This window comes from Ixodes scapularis, unplaced genomic scaffold, assembly GCF_016920785.2.
Source record: "Ixodes scapularis isolate PalLabHiFi unplaced genomic scaffold, ASM1692078v2 PGA_scaffold3__209_contigs__length_174095766, whole genome shotgun sequence".
In the NCBI taxonomy this organism is placed as follows: domain Eukaryota; kingdom Metazoa; phylum Arthropoda; class Arachnida; order Ixodida; family Ixodidae; genus Ixodes; species Ixodes scapularis.
The window spans coordinates 86,012,121-86,032,887 of NW_024609868.1; the positions used below are offsets into that span (position 1 = coordinate 86,012,121).

Genomic DNA, 20,767 nt, shown 5'->3' on the forward strand with positions numbered 1-20,767 from the left:
GTTTATAGCATTAAAAATCGAGGATTGTTATTCTCAATTTCCTGCCACCAGAAACAGGCAATATACATAACAAGGAGTTGCATGACTTCCTGGTGAACACAGTGTCCATGTGCCTAAAGCATTCTCAACTTATGTGTCTCAATGCCCCCTTTTTGTTTTTTGTATGCATTACACTACAAGCAAAAAAAAAAAAAACTTGTCTGATTTGGGACATACAGAAGATCTTGCTTCATGCTTGTTGGTTTGATTATCAGCAATGCTAGAGAAAGCCAAATTCCGGGCATTCAGAAGAGGGCTACACAGTTGCCAGATTAGGAAACATCCACAGTTTTATTTGAGAATGAGTAAAGCTATACGCACGACGTCATGCGACTCAACCGGTCCTGGCTATACACACGACGCGGGGAACTCATGCCATTTGGGTCACCCTTTTTGAACGGCGCGTGTATCACTGGGGAGCGTGATAACCCACCTTGGGTTGCCTGTGTTCATGCTGCTTCGCAGCAACTGTCTGTGGCTGCTCATTACTAAACTATTAAGCCACTTGCCCCCCCCCCCTACACGACGCTTCGCGGCGTTTAACTGGCAACCCAAGCTTCACTTTCCCCCAATGCACCTCTGGAAAGGGAGTCCCATACCCTTCAGTTCTGTGAAGTTTAGTCAACAACATTCAGTTCTTTCAGTGATAATAGTAAAAAAGAAATGTCGCAAATATCACCAATTGCTCAACAAAAAAAATGGTTGAGAAAAAGAAAAGTAAGCCCACTCTGTGGATTGAACCTGGGTCCACTGCGTATGAAGCAGACACCTTTTCATCAACCTACGCCCGCTTCATCGTTTTGACCATCGTTTTATACGAGACTTACAAAGTTTTGCATCGTGCGTATAGCCATTTTCGGTCGAGGTGCATGACCCCGTGCGTATAGCTTTACTCTTTGAGAACATAGAGCAAAAACAGAGCTTCTAGCTGAGGTCTGTGTCCCACTGCATGAAATACACTTGAAAAAAGAACACTGCCTTTCAAATTAACTTTTTTGAAGGACATAACCTCCCCTCAAAATTTCCTTTAAAGGGGTGGTGCAACGATCTTCACTTCGGCCAATAAACTGAGGGAATTAATCTGTGTCACCTATAGAACGAAGAACAGAAAATAATTTTTTCTTGCGCGCTGGTTTTTATTTTAAAAAATGAAATAAATTGAAGATCAAATTTCTCCTCAACTCTCGTGCCGTCTTTCGAGTGATGTCACCGGGGCACCACCTGGTTTCCCGTTGGGGTCTGTCTTCAGAGCCTCCAGCCCTTCAGAGCCCCCTCTGCGACTGTTGACTTTTCAAGCATTAGCATCGCCGAAGGTTGCGGTGAGCGATAGAGACGAAGGAAGGCTCGCCACGGGGCTGACGGCGAATGCAGCAATGGAGGAGGACTGGTTTTGTTTACTTTTGTGTACCCCCGTAACTTGACACCATAGCTTCCGCAACTGCCACACGCGAGTGCAGATCAGCAAAAAATGTGTTTTTTCCTTTGCGATTACGCAGTGGAATAGCAGTCTTTCAGGGGAAGGTGGCACGTGCTTTATCGCTTGTGCCTAGATAAACAATACAAAAAATACAAGCTGCAAAATATTTCGACATTAAAATTGTTGCACTGACCCTTTGAGTGCTTAGATTAGACGTGTCAAAAAACAAACTTGCGTAATATTTACGCCGCAAGATTTGTTCAATGGATCCCGAAACACGCTTCTATTTCGGGGATCAACGTCTTGAAATAGAAACCTGTTTTGGAATTGCTCCTAATTCAATTTTTTTCCTTTTTTTGTTTTGGACAAGTTTATTTGGGAAACGTATCTGTCCTATCCAGCACTTAAAAAAAATTCCTTTAGAGGAAAGTTCAGTGTCTTTTTAAGGACAAGCTCACTAAAACCAGCTGTGACCAGCTGTGACCCACCAAGCTCCTGCGGCTCCGTGACCACCTCCACGTAGGATACTGGGAAGATGCCTCGCTTGTTCCCAATGCGTCCCTCGTACCAGTTGGCATCCACACGACGCATCAGCACCACCGTTTCACCCTGAGCATTCGAAATGGGGGGCTGGCTCTTACATTCTACCACTGCATGACCACATTCATTTCTCGAGCCACAAAACAAAACAGGTGTTGGGACACACTGCATCGGGGTTAACGATACATCAGGAAGACAACTTGTCTTTGAGTACGTGAGGCACAGACCAAAAATGTGTTGGGCAGACATCTGAATGCTGTCTTGCTCAAGTGGTGTCAGCTTCCTGGCACCACTTGAGCAAGAGAGAACTGCCACTCTGAACATGTGATCTTCATCCTTGCAACACAGAACTGCATGCTTATCAACATAAAAAAATAATCAGGAAACCCAGTGAACTGTACCTATGAACTGTACCAGTGAACTGTACCTAAAAAATAAACAGAGCAATTGTAAGTAGACCTGGCAATGAACCAGCCCCGACGATATAGGAACTACGAGACTATGCAATTACCACTTTTGAAGGACAAGAATTACAGAAGCCAGAGAACATTTTGCCAGGGTAGTGCCTTATATGGATCCCAACTGTCGTTTTACCTTCCTGTCAGCGTGACTTACCCCACAGGAGCCACTATTATTAATGAGCAACATACTGTACAATTAAAGCCTCTAAAGCTTATCAGTCTCAAAAAGTTAAAAAGTACAAAAATGAAAACGGCGGTGATGATTTTTAATTACCTTTCAAACTAAACTCTCACAATCTGACATTGCATCAGAACCAAGAAAATGCCTACCGTAATATCCCGAGTCATCGCCCATCCCCGAGCCATCGCCCACCCCATTTTTTGGGCCAATATCGATTTCCGAAAAAACACCGAGTCATCGCCCACCCCTTCAAATACCTCAGCGCGGACTCTGCGATCCGCGAACACTCATCCTACCCGAATGACGCGGCCGTGGACCTTACAGTTGGAGGACGTCCGTGAGAAAGTAAAACGAAGGAGGGAAAGACACTTCTTTTTGTTTACGCATTTCCTCCGTGAGCGACCCCAAAGTGGTCGTGTATCCGTGTGAAAAGAAAACGATGGAGATAACAAAATAAGAGTTTGTTAATGTAATTGCGGAGTGTTAGGTCAAAGTCTGTCTCCGCCGAAGTAAGGTCACCGCGAACCCGCTCCTTCTTCTCGCCCGTCGCGACCGCGGTTGTGCAATATTTTAGGCAAAGCCAACGCGTAAATAAAGCTTTGCTGGAACGCCCTACACAGACGTTTGCAGAGCGTCCAAATCCGTGCATTGATAGCCCGCCGTGCACGGACGCACGTATGTACGCGCCAAACAAGAAAGTTGCGCAAGAGCTTGCGATTGACAAGGCGCCCGACTTGGCCCGACGCCAAAGTATTTTCCAACGCGACCGCCGGCTTTCCCGCTTTCCCAGCATTGCTCTTGGTCGCTCCTTTGGTCCGCTCGCTCGCTCGCTCGCTCGTTGCGCCTGGTCGGTTTTTCTATTTTCTTGTAGACTTTTCTTTTTTTTTTTTTTTACTAACTAGGAGAACATAGTGGTGACATTTTCTCACGGAACAAACGTTCGCGCTAAATGCAGATCGGCGGTGTTTCTAGCGCGTATGCAAGCAACGGACTTCGCTATAGTAAAATATTCTTTCGTGAGCATTTTTTCGATAAAACAATGAAACTAAATCAAGTTTTGAGTTTGATGTATCTCTTGTGCATCAGCGCTAGATACGCAGAGAAAAATAGGCGGTTTTTTCCGCTTTATTTCAAGTGTTTGTGCTCACCCACCGAGACATGGCCCACCCCACTTTTTTAATGAATTTCAGGCGGTAGGGGGGTGGGCGATGACTCGGGATATTACGGTAGTGGTATTAGAACACCCCTCACTATGAGGGTGAGCACCCCTTCTCTATCTGTCGGAATCCTACGCATTCGCGAATGTACGAAAAATATGGAAAGTGACATACTCGGAAGAAAGACAGCTCCACCGGCGTCTGGGCGCAGAAGTTGTACTTGGCACGTGCCAAGCCCTCGAGCGCTTTGCGTGGCTGGAGATTGGCGCTCTCGACCGGAATCACCTGCCCAGCCACAAGAAGGTTTCAGCAAAGGCTGTGCTAGAGCGTCGCGACCTCACGAAACCAGGATTTCATTAGCCTACAATCTCCGTAAAGCATTCTCTTTGCCTAACATCAAATAGTAAAAAAAAAAAAAAAATATGTAACAGGTAATGGTATTCAGATGTGAGGAGACATAATTGGCAGCTAGTTTATGAAAGCATGCAGCACATCTTGAACATTCTGCAGTTCGTATTATTTTGAGGAGTATTTACGCCATTTCATAAAAACTCCAAAACTGTTTTCAAAAATTAATGAGTGCATAAACGGAAGAAATATACCGAGTTTCAACTCTTTTGGGAAAAGGCGTGCAGACTCTGGAGGGAACTAGGTATACTATGTCGAAAAGCAACAGACTGATGGGATCTTGACTAGACCCCTCTGCACTTGGGCCAGAAGCTTTTCAAAGAACCCTCAAGAGTTCCAGGAAGAGTCGTTACCTCCACGTAGCTGACGGGGAAGATCCCGACGAGACCGTGGTGCTCCCCTTCGTACCAGTTGCGGTCAATCTTGCGGGTGATGTACACCAAGTCGCCTTTCCTCAAGCTCACCTCCCTGCAGTGGGGACAGTGTGTCAGCCATGGAGGTAGTAAGCTTCTGGAGGTGGCATGAGGCCAACAGAGGTGAAGCCAGAAGTGTTAAGGGACACAACCCCTAACGATGACCAAAACCAAGAGACGCTATTGAACGAAAAGGAGAGCTGACTTGGCACCAACAGCTGTTTGGTAACCAAAAGAGCTGTTGCCGCCAAGTCAGCTCTTGTTTTCGTCCAACAGCATCTCTTGGTTTTGGTCATCGTTGGTGGCTGTGTCCCTTAACACTTCTGGCTTCACCTCTGGTGGCGTCATGTCGCCTCCAGAAGTTTACTACTTCCATGGTGTCAACCATGCATCTTTCTCACTTTGACATTTCTACTGGCATCTCAGTCGTGAAAAAAATCCACAATATTTAGCAAGAAACAAGGCTATTTCTTATCTGAAGCAAGGCATATGAAATGGTGTTCCGAAGACAATATTACTTTTTAAAGCAAGTTAGTATTGCCAACAAATAGTACAGACTTTTTTAAAAATTTTTGCATGCTGTTTGAAACTCTGCGACACTGTTGGCACAAACAAACCGTTGTCAGTTTTCTTCTCAGTATTGAAGGACTGTCATCAAAACTACTATAGGAGTGGAAAGTGCTCATTTGGGATACTAACATAAATGGTAAATTTTGATGACCATTAGTAAGTACCCTTTGGAAGCAAAAGAAAAAAAAGTGCCAAAGTCATGTTCGTGCTAACAGTGTCGCACAGTGCTCAAACAACCTTCCCATAAATCAGGGGTTCTCAAACTGGGTTCCGGGGAACACAGGGGTTCCACGAGCTGGTCTCATGGGTTCCGCAAACACCCAAATTGCAACCCCCCCCCCCCCCCCCCCCCCCCCCCCCACACCGCAGGCTGCGCGGCAGGACCATGCAAAGCGCCTTCATCTCACTTTGTACTGACATTGCGATTGATATGGTGGGGATATATGGGAAGGAACACAAGCAAAATTGCCTACAATTGTGCATCTGTTGCTTCTCGGTTCGAAAATTTGGAGGGGGGGGGGGGGGGGGGGGGGCGGGGCAGGGGTTCCGCTGCAGTTTTTGAGGCTTCATGGGGTTCCTTGAGACTAAAAAGTTTGAGAACCCCTGCCATAAATCATGCAAAAAGACTTTTGCATTTTGCCTAACATTTTAGTCAAGTGCATTACAGCAACAGAGTAATCCGAGTTGCTGACTTATTTGCTGCTTCCCTGCAGTACACTGGAGCATAGAGACCCTGCAGGCATGACCTGAGTTAGTGCAAGGATTCTGACATGGCATGAATAAACTGTATTGCTGCCACACTGGCAAAACTGGCTACATGTCAATCTGAATCAAAGGCTAATTAAATGAAAGAAATAAATGAAGCAGCAAACATAACAAAGCTTGTCATGTGTTTGCAGAGCCTGAATAACTTTTTTTTTTTTTTAATTTTTCATATTTTCCAGATTATACACCAACTCAACTCTCCTACGTCAAGCCGCGGCGGTGGCGCGTCGAACGCACTTCCGGTCTGGGGCGGTGGGCAGAAGTCGCCGTGCGAGACATGCATTCTTGTGTTCTTTTCGGAGAAACCAGACAAAAAACCTGCATTCTCGTCAAAATGCTGCGACGGGGGCTGTGCCAAAAGAGTTTGGAAAGGTTTGAGATCAGTTTTCATGTGTTTCTGCCCGCTCCGTTCGTCCGAGTAGGTGGATAGTAGCCGTGAAAAGGGTAAACCAGACGATGTCGAACTGCGATTGCTTGTGCGGGCAACACTTTGTGGTCGCCAGATATATTTGTTTTGTTCCAACATGAACGAGAAGAAACCGCCAAGTTGTCCGGGCCCCCCGCGGGGTCAGTGCGTCTTCAAATTCACACGGCCGCCTGATCGTTTGAACTTTCGTCTGCTCTTTTGAACTTGTCTGCTTTTTGTCGTCTGCTCGTTCAAACAAAAGCGGCCCGTAGACCAAACTTTGACCCGGTGATTGCAATAAGAAAAAATTGCAGGCCTCAAACGACTTAAGTAGGCTCGGTGTAAACAGTACATACAAGATGTTGATCATTGGTACCAGTGGCCATCACAGACTTGTTACGCTTGGTCTGTTTCCGCTTCCGAATTTCAGTATCGACGTCGATCATCGCCGCTACCTTCTACACTTTTGCAGCACGAGCGACGTCGCGACCGAAAATATCTAGAAGATTCTCATCGTGGTTTTGGCGTCCATTCTGTGGCGTCCACGTGAAATGAATCGCCGCAAGTCAAATTATTTACGCAAAGTTTAGCGGTATAACGAGCCTTGATAGTTTCGCTCAGGCGATTAAAGTAGTAAGACATTGCTATGGGGACATAGATTCGACAATTCCGGCGCGAAAAAGAGTATGCAGACTCACACAGACGCCGACAACGTAACATTCCAAAGGTGTGTGGACGCGGGACGCGGTGCTTCTTGCCCGCAATCCATTTCGCATGCGTTCGAACTGTCGTCTGCTCTTTCAAACTTGTCTGCTTTTTGTCGTCAGCGCGTTCAAACAACAGCGGCCCGTAAACCAAACGTTGACCCTATAATTGCGATAAGAACTAAGTGAAGGCCTCAAAACACTTTTGAAGGTTGGTTGGGGTAAATAGGCTAAGTGTAAACAGTAGATACAAGATGTTGATCATTGTTACCAGTGGCCATCACCGATTTGTAATGCCCGATTCTACTTGCGGTTTTCAGTATCGACGTTTACCATCTCAGCTAGGGTCCACGCTTTTGCAGCCCGAGCGACGTCGCGACTGAAAATAGCGAGCAGAATCTCATCGTGGGAGTCAGGCTTTAGCGCCCGTTCTGCGGCGTCCGCGTGAAATGAATCGCCGCAAGTCACATTATTCACGCGAAGTTTTGCATCGTTAATTTTGCTGAAGCCGCTCAAGTAGTCAGACATTGTTAGGAGGACGTAAAATCAACAATTCTAACGCGTAAAAGAGCACGGGGACTCCCACCGACGCCGAAAACAACGCAATGCAATGGTTTGTTTATGGGCGACGGCGGGCTTCTTGCCCACCGTCCACCGCGCATGCGCGGCGCCGGTGGCATCCGCTAGGAGCGCTCCGGTTTGTTTGTAAACATGAGTTGGTGTATAGTTCACGGACTGTATACATGTTTAACATTTTATGCAATCCAGACTGTCTACAGGTGAAAACTATATAAGGATTTGCTTTCCAATACTGTTCATTATGACGAGACTTCATAGATTTTGTGAATGACAGATTGTGCTAAGGACGATTTCTGTTTGATACAACAAGTTCCTTTATGCGGTAATAAAGTGAGCATATTTAAAAATGTGCTGTGTACGAGAATGTTGTGTAAGAGCTGTGCACCAGGTTTGAACTATGCACCGGATGAAGACTATCTAAAAACAAAAACTTTCTTTTTCAGCCAAAATTTGTCCCTGCAGATTATAAGCCATGTGCAGACTATAGTCCATAAAATATGGTATGTCTTGAAAAGCAGAAATCAAACGAGCTCTAACGTGTTACATCGAGAGCTGCCTACAATGTTAAACATGCCAGAAGTTTAAACATCAACAATGGCTAGCAAACAATGTATGTTAATAAACAGTACTTATCAGATGCCCTTTAATGAAGCAGTAGCTCAAGCCGACTTACTTGGGTGACTGAGCCAAGAAGTTGTAGAGCACCTTGGCCAGAGTCCGAGGTTCGGGAGTCCGATTGGAAGGGCGTGATGAAGAGGTCTCAAACGAGTTTTCATACCGATTCAGAGGAATTGGGGATTTCTGCGATGGCCTGCACACCCCGAAAATATTCAGTCCGCTTGGACGCTCGTAGCAACAAACTATAAGCTAGGACCGTTATTTTTGGTTAGCCAAATGTAAAGGGAACATAAGAAAGAATATTGTGAGCGAGGCCCCACGTGTTTCTTAGAGAAATGGCTACACAGGGTTCTAGCCCTACCCACTGCACTCAAGAGGAGTTGAAACAGAACCTCAACACCAAGGAGGCAGAGATAGGAAAACATGGGGAAAAAAAAAGGGAGCAAAGGAAAACGTGTCTAAAAGCATTTTCTTGTTAACATATACTCGGGCATAAAATATACTGAATGGAAGTGCCGAGTCGGATAATTTTACTAATCTGCCGTTGATTTACCAATTTACATAAATTAGTTTCTCTAGAGAATGTCTCACAATTTTTCATAAGGATGTTTTGAAACTCAACGTGTGGAATTCCCAAGATCAGAAAACAAAGGGAAAAAAAAATGTTGGTTTCTAATAAATTTACATTTGCGGCAGTCCTAAAACGGTGGAAAGAGTATGGTCAAACCTGTTTATAACAAACAGCATCAAAAGCTACGATCAGTACGATGTACCAAGTAGTTCGATACAGAAAAAACCATTTACAACGAACTTCAGCGATGCATTTGTTGTAAGGTGAGAGCTCCTCTTTCTTTCTCATCTCTTCGCTTCCGCCTTGTAAGAATGCGCTAATTCTTTTTTTTTTTTTTTGCGTGCGTGAAGATTTTTTAATTTGAGCTTATTTCCCCTTGTGAATCGCTTCTCTTCGTGGGCAACCACTTTGGGATGAAAAGTTTTTTTTTTTTTTTTTTTTGTGAGTGCAAGCAGAGTGTTGTTTTAGCTTTCTCTCCTTCTAATTCACTTCTCTTCGCTCAATTTTGTTCGCGGCTTGAGTTTTTGGAATTTTTTTTTCTTTCCTACTTGTTTCGGGAGGGAAGGGACAGGCTAGAAGACAATTCTTTTGCGCGTTTTTGAAAGCCTTCCCGGGGAAAAAATTTTGATATAGCCAATGTGTTGCTCGTTATAAAAAGTACTTTTTACGTGCCTTTTTATCTAAATTTTCTGCGAGTTCGATATCCACAATATTTGGCTGTATGCGAGTTCGTTCTAAACGGATTTCACTGTAGTCAAGCTGAATTTCCAGCTAGATCGTTTTGTCAATAAATCTAACACAGGAACCGATAGCACAGATTTTTACTCCAATATCCTCCTCCATAAAAGAAACAAAACAATGATTGTTAGTTTAAACGTTTCTTTCACGTAAGTGTACAAGCCTAGCATTTGAGAATATCCATCCACTTTTCTTTAAACTTACAATGCAAATAATTAATTATTGGTTAATGGAGCAACACATAAAAAGGTCAGAGATTACTTTTAATTCTATATTATGTGCATTGAATGAGGCCACAAGCTAATTAAATGGCATGCAAAAAGAAATAGAAGAAAGAATGGCTCACGTAAAGTAGTCATTGTGCCGCCGCATCTCAATCTCAGCCTGTTGCTGCAGCTGCTTTTTGTAGAACTCGTCTTCATAAAACTTCCTCATCTAAGTGCAAAGAGATAAGGTAAGCCCTATTTTTATCAAAGCAGTGTGACACCGACATCGAGAGTTGCCTGTGTAATCAGTCATCTGCAACTTGATATAAATTCAAACTTTAACACTGTTTAAGGGCTCTGAATTAGATGCTGCTTACATATGCCTATGATAATGCATGCAAAGTACTAGTAACAAGCTCACACTGAAATTCTAGCTCAATAAACCAGGGTTCTGCAATCCCATATTACATGAAAAAGTTTGAACTAGATATATTTCATGTTTCCAGCATAATTCGGGGGCACAGTTATCGATAATAATGTACTGTTATTCAGTAATATGCCACAGCTTCCTGAGGCATGTTAATGTCAATTAGAAATAGAGGTGAGAAGCATTCCTGAAGTACTGATAAAATATGGCAACACTGAGTAGTTGTGGCTTGGCAATATGGCAGTTTAAACAATATCTTTAAGTGATGCAGCGCACAGTATGCAAGAAAAAAAATAAATGTTTTAAGCAAGAACTTTACAGCCACATGCTAGAAAACCACCAGATGTACCGAACAGACCAAATCTATTTAACCAATGTACCGCAATGACTAGATTTACAGAGCATAAAATTGTAATTGTAGTGTACAGCAAAGATGTGACTAGGTAGGTAGTGAATTCCTCCCACGAAAATATGAGAACTCTCATGAATTGAAAGTAACAAAACAGAACTGAAATCACCTCAGGAAGACCTTCTTGATTAAGCGAATTTCTTGTTGGGCGAAAAACTACATTGTTTTCCATTGTAGAGTCTGATTTGATGAAACAGCAATCAGAAGTAAAACTCACTACTGCTTCTTTCTTTCCTAGAGTTTAACAATAATTTTATCCACCCAACTCTCCATAAAAGAAGCTCCGACTTCTCTTTATAAACTTCCGAATGAGACAATTTCGTCTATCGCTACTTTCGCGAAAAAAAATTCACCATGCAACTCATTCCTTTGCTGCACATCATGGTGGTACAGTCTGCGAGACCAATGTTTGTGGCTCGTTCAGAGCGAGCTGGATAAATGCCACCTAGTAGACGAGGCCTCACGTGTTACGTCATCACTAGCAGGTCGCCGACCCACAACAAGCAGCAAATCTGCCGAAGTTCGATGGGAGCACGTGGCAAAGCGGCAGACGCACAAACAAGTCTTAGCGTTGCCGCGTCGTGTGTCCGTTGCGAGACGCTGCAAGATGCACTCTCATCGAAGCAGACGCGAGTCAGGCGGTGCAACGTGGATGCGCTACGGTCACTAATAACTAAATAAACGCAAGTTACAGCGACTCCCGAGAATGTTATTACTGCTCTACAGTCAATTAGATTGCGGAATTAGCCGGTAAGAAAGCCGAAGAACGAAACGCAAAGCAAGAAGTGTGAACGTGATAAGCCACGTCCCGCGTCTATCACCACAGTTAGACATCGTCACTACAGTGACAACGTTAGAGGAGGAAAGACGCAGGCCTCGTCCTCTAGGTGGCGTTGGTTGGAACCATTTGGTCCGCACGGCAGAGTGCACGGGACGCGGTTGTCCCTTACGGCCACTTCCTGCCTCCTCCGCAGCTCCTCCTCTTCGATGAACTCCTTCTCGACTGTGCGCACGGGGGTCTTGTAGTGGATGTTCACCTCCGACTCCAGGTAGCGGTGCAGTTGCGCTGCGTGAGCACGGCGGAAAAACTTTCCACTTTCGAGTAACAGGCTCGCTCGCATTCCGAGTGCCTGAACTTAAATCGTCAAGTGAAACACCGTAAAACGTCGAGCACGAACCGTATCCCGATAGTGTTTGGAAACCAAACGGGGGAGATCGGTGGCCGAGCGTGTTAGCGCGTCGCAGCTCTGAGCACGTGGAGTTCAAGCTTGCACAGCAGAGTCCGGGGATCCCGAGTTCAATCCCCACCCCTGTCTGTTTCGATATAGACAAGCACTGTATTGGTGTGCGGTCGTGTATGGCTACTGCACGATGCACATTAAAGAGCCCCCAAGCTGGCAGTTGTAATATACTTGCTAAATTTCTTGCCCACAGTGTAACCATACCTCAAAGGCAAATCGACTTTATGCTGTCGAAACACAAATGTCTAATGTGTTTTTGTTTTGAAACCAAACGAAGGACATGTCAAGCACCCCCACCGGGCTTCTGAGCTCACCTAGGTAGATAACTGAGATGCTCTTACACATCAGCAGCTTCTCCAAGCTGTCCAGTGCAGTGCGGTGAAGCCCACTCTATCGTGAGCACTTTCTGCATTACTGCTCATGGCCTTAACAAGCACTTATCCCCAGTTTTTCAGGATCCTCACTAAATTTCTAAACGGGTGCCTGCTCGCTATTTTATGGTAATACCACATTTATTCGACAGCACAGCCCTTAAAGTCTAGAAACTTCAGAAATCACAAAACTTTTATTGAATTGTCGTGCCCATGTTACACAAGGTAAGATGAAAGTCATTTAGTTAAATTTCATTCGAGCAACTGTTAAACCCGTGTGTCCTTTGTGAGTCGCAAATATTTTCCCCATCGTTTCAACGGGAATGTGGCTAAATTACCTGTGGGCATGAATCCTGCATAAGATGTGAAATAGTTTTCACTTTGTTTCCCATAGTAAAATGTGTTTTATATGCAAACATATTACACGCTGGTTCGTTTTCTACATGAAAAAGAGTTTCTTTATTTGTGTTGTACTTTCGGTGCTTCAAGAGACCTATGTTTCCCATGGGCTGAGAACACTCGAGAGGGGTGCTAAGCACGAAACTACGGAAGCATGGACAGATACTTTTGATTGTCATAGAACTATCTGTTCACTTTGGTGATAGAAAGGAAAAGGGTGAAACAGCTCTAGGGTTTCTGAAATTCTGCAAAACGTAAAACAAGATTGTGCTGCGAGTATAATTATAGATTTCCATGCTCACAAGTCCACTGGTGTTCCAACCCAAAGTATCCTTCTCTTTGTGAATTAGCTCTGGTGATGGATAAAAGCCACAGCTATTTTCCAAGCCATGGTGAACTATTGGTACACCAAAAAAGGTCACTCACATTAACTATAGCACATTCAGAACCAGAATCAAGGCATGATTGAATTTTATGTTGTGACCCCCAGGACAAGCCTCCAACTGCAAGCAAACTCAGCTGTGCCACGAAAAGGATGTCACAAAAGCATTGTAGAAACAAAAATAATAATAAACCAAATTCTCTGCCAAAGTAGCAGGGACATAACAGTGAAGGACACTTCCTTTGGAAGAGACCCGTTTCAATTAGCAAATACAAAAGGATACTGAATGTATAGGCAGCTGAAAATATCTAAAAAATGCAGGAATCTATTTAAGTACCCACAACTTCCATGTTTAGGGCAATGCAACTGTATCAGTATCACTGACAAAACACCGTCCGTATGCTTCCTCGATAGGCGCTCAGCAAGGTAGGACGGTCATGTCGTCCTATAGCATTCATAAGGATCCATCAATAAAACATGTATAAGTGCCTCCATAGTCCGTCTCATACAGATGCTTGTTAAAACGTTATGAGCTTACACAAAGGTATGCTGTTGTGGCTAACTAGAGCTGTATATACATTCAATATTATTTTTGTATCTGCCCAAAAAAAGGTCCACACCCCACAAAAACCTTGTGCACTAAAATTTTTTCCAACGTCCCACTTGACAACCTTGCCGACATCCAGCCAGACCACACACAAATGTATTCATTCGTAAAATTAATAAAAAAAAAAACTTACAAGATCGACCCTCGAGAGTTTGGAGAGGCTCAAAACATACACCCCCAATTCATAATGAGTCAGCAAGAAATGAAGCAAAACCAGAGATAAATGTGCAAGCCCTCTTCTAATAGCTCGCTGGCATAAAAAAGAAAAAAAAACAATTTAAAAAAAAAAAAACCAAAAAACAGACAGAACGCTAACCCTAAGTCTATCATCTACTACACAGATTCCCCACTGAGCTACAAATCAAAATCCATGGTCCTACCTTCATACTCGTCGAGGTCTGAATTGTCCGGTGGATACGGTCCAATAACAGGCTCTGTTCGCGACAACACATCAAGAGTGTCGCTGTCAGTACAATCGGGCCCCCGTGCTGCCAGACAATGCATGCCTCAAAACCCCTTCCAGCTCAAAAAGACACTGCTGGAAGGGTGTGAAAAACGGAGGAAGAGCTGTCAGACAGTGGATGCTTGGGCAGAGAAGCAGTGCTGCAGAGAAGACCTGCCACCAAGTTACAGAGCTGCCCCAAGGTGCGATGAGATGGGCCACGAGATGAGGGAGATGCCAACAAACCGCAAGGGCTTCACACAGAACTGACAAAGATGACAACATATGTGGTGTGCTATGCACTGCGACAAACGTGCTCTGTCCAGCCTGTGCTGCTGATCACGTGCAGTTACAAGCACACGCATTGACGAGCTACGTGGAATAAAGTCACTACATTGCCTTAAGGATTCACACTATTTTCCGTAGTCATAGGCAAATTAAAAATAATTAAAAAAAAATTACCTTAGTCATCTAGCTTCTGACGATCTGACTCCACACAGCAAGCAGCGCATAGCACACACCACACACATTATGATCTGCGTCATGACACACATGCAAGATGATCACAGCGAGAAGGACATTGCATGCAACATGCAACAACACAACATAAAAACATGTTTTTCACTTAAGAACAGCATAACAAAATATCAATCCATCTTTCATTCCAAGCTTGAAGTTAAGGCTTTTGATGTGAAAGATAATAAACATCAAAAAGTTTAGTTGTGTCAGAAATCAGACATGGGTTGAAGACTAGAAGTTTGGAGTCAGCATGTGACAAAAACTGCCATGAGTATGACCCTTGTGAGAATATTGAATTTTGAGTTTGATGCAAATTGAAAACAAATTCGAAGCAAATAGATGTTTTGGCCGAATATTTTCTAATCAAATATCAAATAGTTTCTTCAAGCCTTTCACTACTGAACACCATGCTTAAAGCATAAACCGCATGTAAGCAATTTGACGACCGCCGAGACAAGCAACGGCAACCCGCTTCACTGCCGCTCAGTCAGTCATGCTATGAAGCAAACCGCATGATGTGTGACGTTTTCTAGATGAGAGATGTTTTCTACAAAATCCAAAAACCGAGTGACACGACGCGCGACAGCAAGAAATTTTCATTGCTCGTTGCTGACTCTCGCCGCTTGTGCCGTCGCTCATCTCGTTGCTCGCTAAATCGATTACGTGCAGTTCAGCCTTATACAAATATTAAGCTGAACTCGTGAAGGTTGTTCACAACCTTCCAATTGTCCACTGTGTGTTCATTTCAGTTATTTTTTTTAGTATTTTTCTGCTTTTTAGTAAATTAGTTTATTTTAATTTAACTATATTTATGTGCTGGAGCACATAAACAACCTACTTGCGACAGCTGTCATAATGGAAGGGATTCATAAATCTGCTTGCTGTATGCAAATGATCTTTCTTCAATTTCAAAATTAACAAAAAGAAAGAGCACGATCAATGAATGCGGGTTGTCAAGATACTTTTGCCTAACATATACTTAATGAAGAAAGTGACTCATGCACGCCAACTAATAAATTAACTCCATCAAAAAAAAGAAACTGACAAATACACACACTGCATATGCATTTGTCTGCTATTTCACTATTTTCCAGTCTCAAATTTTTTCGTTATAGATTAACATATACTTCTGCATAATTATGGCGGGTTAGCCTCGTTAAATGCGCGTCTCATCAAGCACCTGTCCACTGCGGGGAAGCAATAATTACAGAGCTCGCAAGCTCTGTGGGTATTGGCTTCCCTGCAGTGCACAACTGCTTGGCGAGAAGCGCACTAAACAAGAGCTAAATTGCCACTATCAACACTTTGAAAAGTATATGAATATTGCACTTCTTCTCTAAGCCAATATTAAATACCATACTATTCAAAACTACTTTTAGAAAAATCTAATATTTGCACCACCCTAAAAGTTATAGCATTAAAAGATTTCGCTACAGCCCAGCATTTGTGTTGGCACAACATTGGCAGTGCAATGGCTGCTTCAGTGGCATGTACAGGGGACAACACTATGAGCTGGTACTGCAGTGCTCGGGCCAGAACAGAAATGCCTTGCAGGGAGCCTAGGGTATGATAAGCCATTAAAAGGGAGGTTGGAATGGGCTGCCACACTCCCTACTGTCGCACTGTGGCATCAGGTTCCATGGCTTAGCATACCAGAGGCACCCCATGTGGCATTTCAATCCCCTTCAGCTAGCATGTGCCTGTGCCAGTTCATAATGCCACTGACGGTTCAAGCTGAAAACCAAAAATGGTAAAGCAGTGGTTTGTATAATAGGCTAATAGCCATGTGAGGACAATACTAGTACCTCATTTCTTCACAGAATGGTTCAATGGCATGGATTTGTGCACGTGGGCTGCTCCTTCTGCCACTTTTGTGCAATAAAGTTGTGCCCATAGAATGAGAGATAAAACCGAAACTATGTTTCGGCCACAAAAAACATGTTCAATTAAAAATACATTTTTGAAGAGGCTGCCTTAGAAAGAGACACAGCACAGCAAGAAAACACAAACAGAAGTCACTTTCTTAAGGCCCGTTCACACTCTTGCAACCTCTTAAGACTGGGTTCCTTAAAACCTCTTACAACGAGAGGACACACTGGTCCCATCTATTGGGTAGCAGTGTGAACTTGGCGGTCCGGCATATATTCTATTTCTCTCGCACATATCCTTTCTTTCTTGGCTCGAAAAACTTTTGTCAACATTATAAACGAGCCTTTCTTATGGGTATTACGCACATTTGACCTCGGAAATACCGCAAAACCTTCGCTTTCGTGAAATGCAGTTCCAGGGTCACCGCATAGATGGCGCCAGCGTGCCAGTGTGTTCTCTTGTCCTAAGAAATTTTAAGAGGTTTCAACAAGTCTCGTCTCTCTCGGTCGTACTCGGTTGCAAGAGTGTGAACGGGCCTTTAGAGACGACAGGAAGTTAGCAGGAGGAGGTAACACAGAGCCATCACCAAGACAACACAAAAGGGAAAAACAGAAAAACAACAAAAAAACTAGTCACATTTGCAGCAAGGAGAGAACACACGTGTCATTGTACAATGCAACAGGACGATGCACCACATGTAAGGTGGAGAACGTGCAGTGTCAGTGTTTCATGTTACCTCACCCTCTCTTGAAATGATCCACCAGATCTGGTTATTTCTCATTCTGCTCATGAGCATGCCACAAAAGCGTCAGATTGCCATTTATAAATTTTAGGGTATCCGGAACATCTGCTAGCCATAATTATCGAAGTATCTTAAATATTCCTCGAAGGCATATTTCACTGGTCTTATATACATGTGATGAAGCTTGAAGGTATAGCCTTATCAGTGTTGAACTACTACCTGACTGTTCAGATGGTGATCAGACATTCGAAAACGAGGACCCTTCATTCTGTTTTTTCACATAATGTGATGTGAAATTTCACCTGATAAAACTGACTTATAGAATGCATGATCAAGTTTGCTAGAATCAGGTGTATACATTATAGGTATGATAGAAGAAATTCTCTGGACATGTAGATAACACTCCAAAGTCAAATCAAACTTTTGTTGCACTGACATAGGTCAATGACTGTACTAAATGAAATTCAATATCATTGTAGTATAGTTTCTAATCTTGTTCCCTCAAATCTGACTGCTGCCTTTAACTGAATCAATCCAAGTTATTGCCTGACAAAAATGTGGCATTCAGCTTCACAAAATGTGAAGTAATAAGCTGTCTGCAGCAAAGTAACGTTTTATGCTGAGCCAAGTATAAAACCTTGGAAGAGCACCCAAGCAGTAATGAACTTGCAGTAACCATTTAGATAATATGGGCTAAGTTCAATTTTTTAAACAAATGTTACGTATATAATTTATAAAAAATTATTGAAAGCATGCTTTGACCTGAAAATCATGCCCATAAATATTCTACAGCATTCAATGAAACATCCGAAAGATCTGTCGTTTTTGTCCATCCTGGTGATTATAGTTTCAGTAATGTCTAATAAAAAAAAAGCTACATGAATTTTACAGATCCCTGAATGTAAGCAAGAGGGGTGGTATGGATGACAGTTATAGAACGCACTGCACAATGAACACAATTTAACCGAGGTATTCCCAAGCCATAAAAATTCCAGAAAATTATTTCTACCAATGCACATATTTCATGATTCTGGAGTCAAATTCCTGTCATCGTCGAGTCCTTTTACATCAGTCCAAGAATGTCAGCACTAGTAACTATATTGTTGCAGTTGCTGTGCATTGGTACCCTTTGCACAAAGAAGCGTGCCTACATTCCAGTTTAAAGTAAGCCAACTGTTAGTTTGCAGAATGAAACTCAGTTGAGCTAACCTCAGTTCGGAGCACTTGTATATCAACTTTTCCACATTTCGCTATACAAAAAAATTAATTTAGTTATTTCAGCCGTAGTGTCTCACTTTGTCTCTAACGTTATCGCTAGAAAACATATATTGAGGTGATATTTGATTTGACTCGTAACTTAAAGTGACTTCTTACTTACAGATCGTCGGATGTAAAATACAAAAACACAAAGCAAACGAAGGCGACAACTGAACAACTTTCCACCCCAAGCGGAGACAGCAATGCCAACCCCCCCCGTAAGATCTCTTGAAAAGCACGGGAAAGTAGGACACAAACAGCAAGGCAGCGAGGAGGAATGCGCTTATAGCAATTGCTACCACACATAGGGAGCAAAAAAAGAAGTGTGAGTAAGTACGCCCGAGACGCACGCACACAACACCTGGGCTCTGTCGCCCGTTAGTAAAGGACTTGCTCCAGTCGCTATTCAACCCCACACCAGCTGCTTGTCACTCCAGACGCAACCCAAGCTGCCATTGTTAGTGGCCCAGGAGAAACCGAGGGAAACGAAGGGTACTTGGTACGCACACAGAGACACAATCTTTTGGGAATTAGCAGCACAAGTATCTACACAAACAAAAGGACAGGCAATTAATTAACGGTTCCTACGAAGCAGAAGACACCACCATTGCCTTTGATGCGACATCATAATGTTCGCTCAAGCACTTTTCTCAATGAAAGTATGTATACGAGTTTAAAGCCTAGATGTAAAACATACCGAAATGCCCTTAAGGATTGAAGTAAATGATATCGTATCAGGACGGAAGTGACCAACTGACAAGTATGGCACTTCTGCTCTAATATCTGACAATTTGGTTTCAAAGTATATATATAAACCTTCCTTGCTATCGAAATGAGGCTCTTAGATTGTTCTTGAAATATCAAGTATAATATTGTATTTTACATCCTTATTGGCATCTCAGTACATTTTTTATTGCATTTCATATTTCACTACACCAGACCATCCATACAGTAGAGCGTCTGTATAGTGAAGACTGACCAAATCAAAATAGAGATATATAGTCCCAAAATTTAAGTATGCGTGTACTAATACCAGTACAGGCATTTCTAATACTGACATAGTAAAGATACAGATATAAAATTTTTCCTTTAAAGCACCAACTTTACTATACAGAGGTCCTAATGCATTTCCAAAATTTTAAGACAAACCTACATTCTTACAGAAGAAAAGAGAAAGTGAAGCGGATACCCTGCACAACAGCACTCACATAATAAAAGCAGAAATGAGCAATTGGTTGGGATCTACCATAACCGAGTTTCTAAATTGCCCAACGTTCTTAGGTTTTCCTCGACTATCTAAAAAAAACCGAGTAATAAATAAAAAAAAAAAAGCAAGTCATAACGCCATCAATAACAACAATTTTAAAATTTGTGGCCTGCGCAGTCAAAGTTCTACCAAGCCCTCCACGACGATTAAGACCCTTTGAGCATAAACTTCACCCAAGAATATAGAACAGATTTAAATTTTTCCAGCTCACTCAACAAGGGATTGAGAAACACTTTTTGTCGGCACAGCCAAGCCGCCGTGCCGACCAAGTGAAGTCTTGAGGCGATCCCATTCAAACACAACCAATGCAACCTGACCATCTTCTCTCCACCAGAGGGCTCTGGGCAACACCTTCTAAATAACAAGGCTGTAGTGCTTAAGTTTCTATGTCGCACCTCTGAGGCCATCGCGGGGCATAAACAGGACATGACTGCTGCGCCAACGTTCAGCTCGGACTAGCATTCAACCGGCGAGGATGCGGGTCTCAGCCAAACGCTGATGCAGCACTCGCATTCAATCCGTGCCCCACAGTGGCCTTCTTAAGTGGCTTAGAAAACCCAGCACTATGGCATTCTCATCTAGGGAGCGTTGGGCTGTAGCGAGAGACAAAAGGTAAGGGGGTGGCGCGCTCACCGCGTGGCTTCTCTGGAGCAGGCTTGCCCAGCCCCTCGAGGGGGATGTCTTCCCCCCGCTGGACCGCCTTGTACCATTCCCGCTGCTGCTTAGAGTCCAGGTGGTTCATGCGCCGGCCCGCCTTGCGGATTAGCGTTGTGTCTGACTCGTAGCCGTCGCTCAGTGTGCTGGGTCAATCGGAGTCGAAGTGGAAAGACATCAATCTGTACCTTCATTGGTACCTGCCCTTCAGCTGCAAATCTCACTCCGAGTATAGCTTTGATAAGGGCATGTAAAATACAAATATGTGGGATGTGAATCTCAATATAAATTTCGATATAACCTGAATATGCATTATTTTAGATTAGAATAGGAACCAAAGCAATGATGAGCCATATTATTCTACGACATATGCAGTGATGGAAGTGGCATTGGACCTTTCGTAGCAGG

The 20,767-nt window shown here is 43.3% G+C and overlaps 1 protein-coding gene across 1 annotated transcript in view; it reads right to left on the reverse strand.

The window, feature by feature from the left end:
- Window positions 1-20,767, reverse strand: part of LOC115310225 (sorbin and SH3 domain-containing protein 1) — a 242,712-nt gene that overhangs the window by 18,359 nt on the left and 203,586 nt on the right. The window contains exons 15-22 of the mRNA XM_042292521.1: window positions 20,339-20,505; window positions 13,990-14,043; window positions 11,560-11,675; window positions 9,914-10,002; window positions 8,314-8,451; window positions 4,557-4,671; window positions 3,970-4,080; window positions 1,945-2,065 (exon numbers count right to left, since the gene is read on the reverse strand). Of these exons, the coding sequence (XP_042148455.1) occupies window positions 1,945-2,065; window positions 3,970-4,080; window positions 4,557-4,671; window positions 8,314-8,451; window positions 9,914-10,002; window positions 11,560-11,675; window positions 13,990-14,043; window positions 20,339-20,505 (911 nt within the window). The remainder of the gene's footprint in view (window positions 1-1,944; window positions 2,066-3,969; window positions 4,081-4,556; window positions 4,672-8,313; window positions 8,452-9,913; window positions 10,003-11,559; window positions 11,676-13,989; window positions 14,044-20,338; window positions 20,506-20,767) is intronic.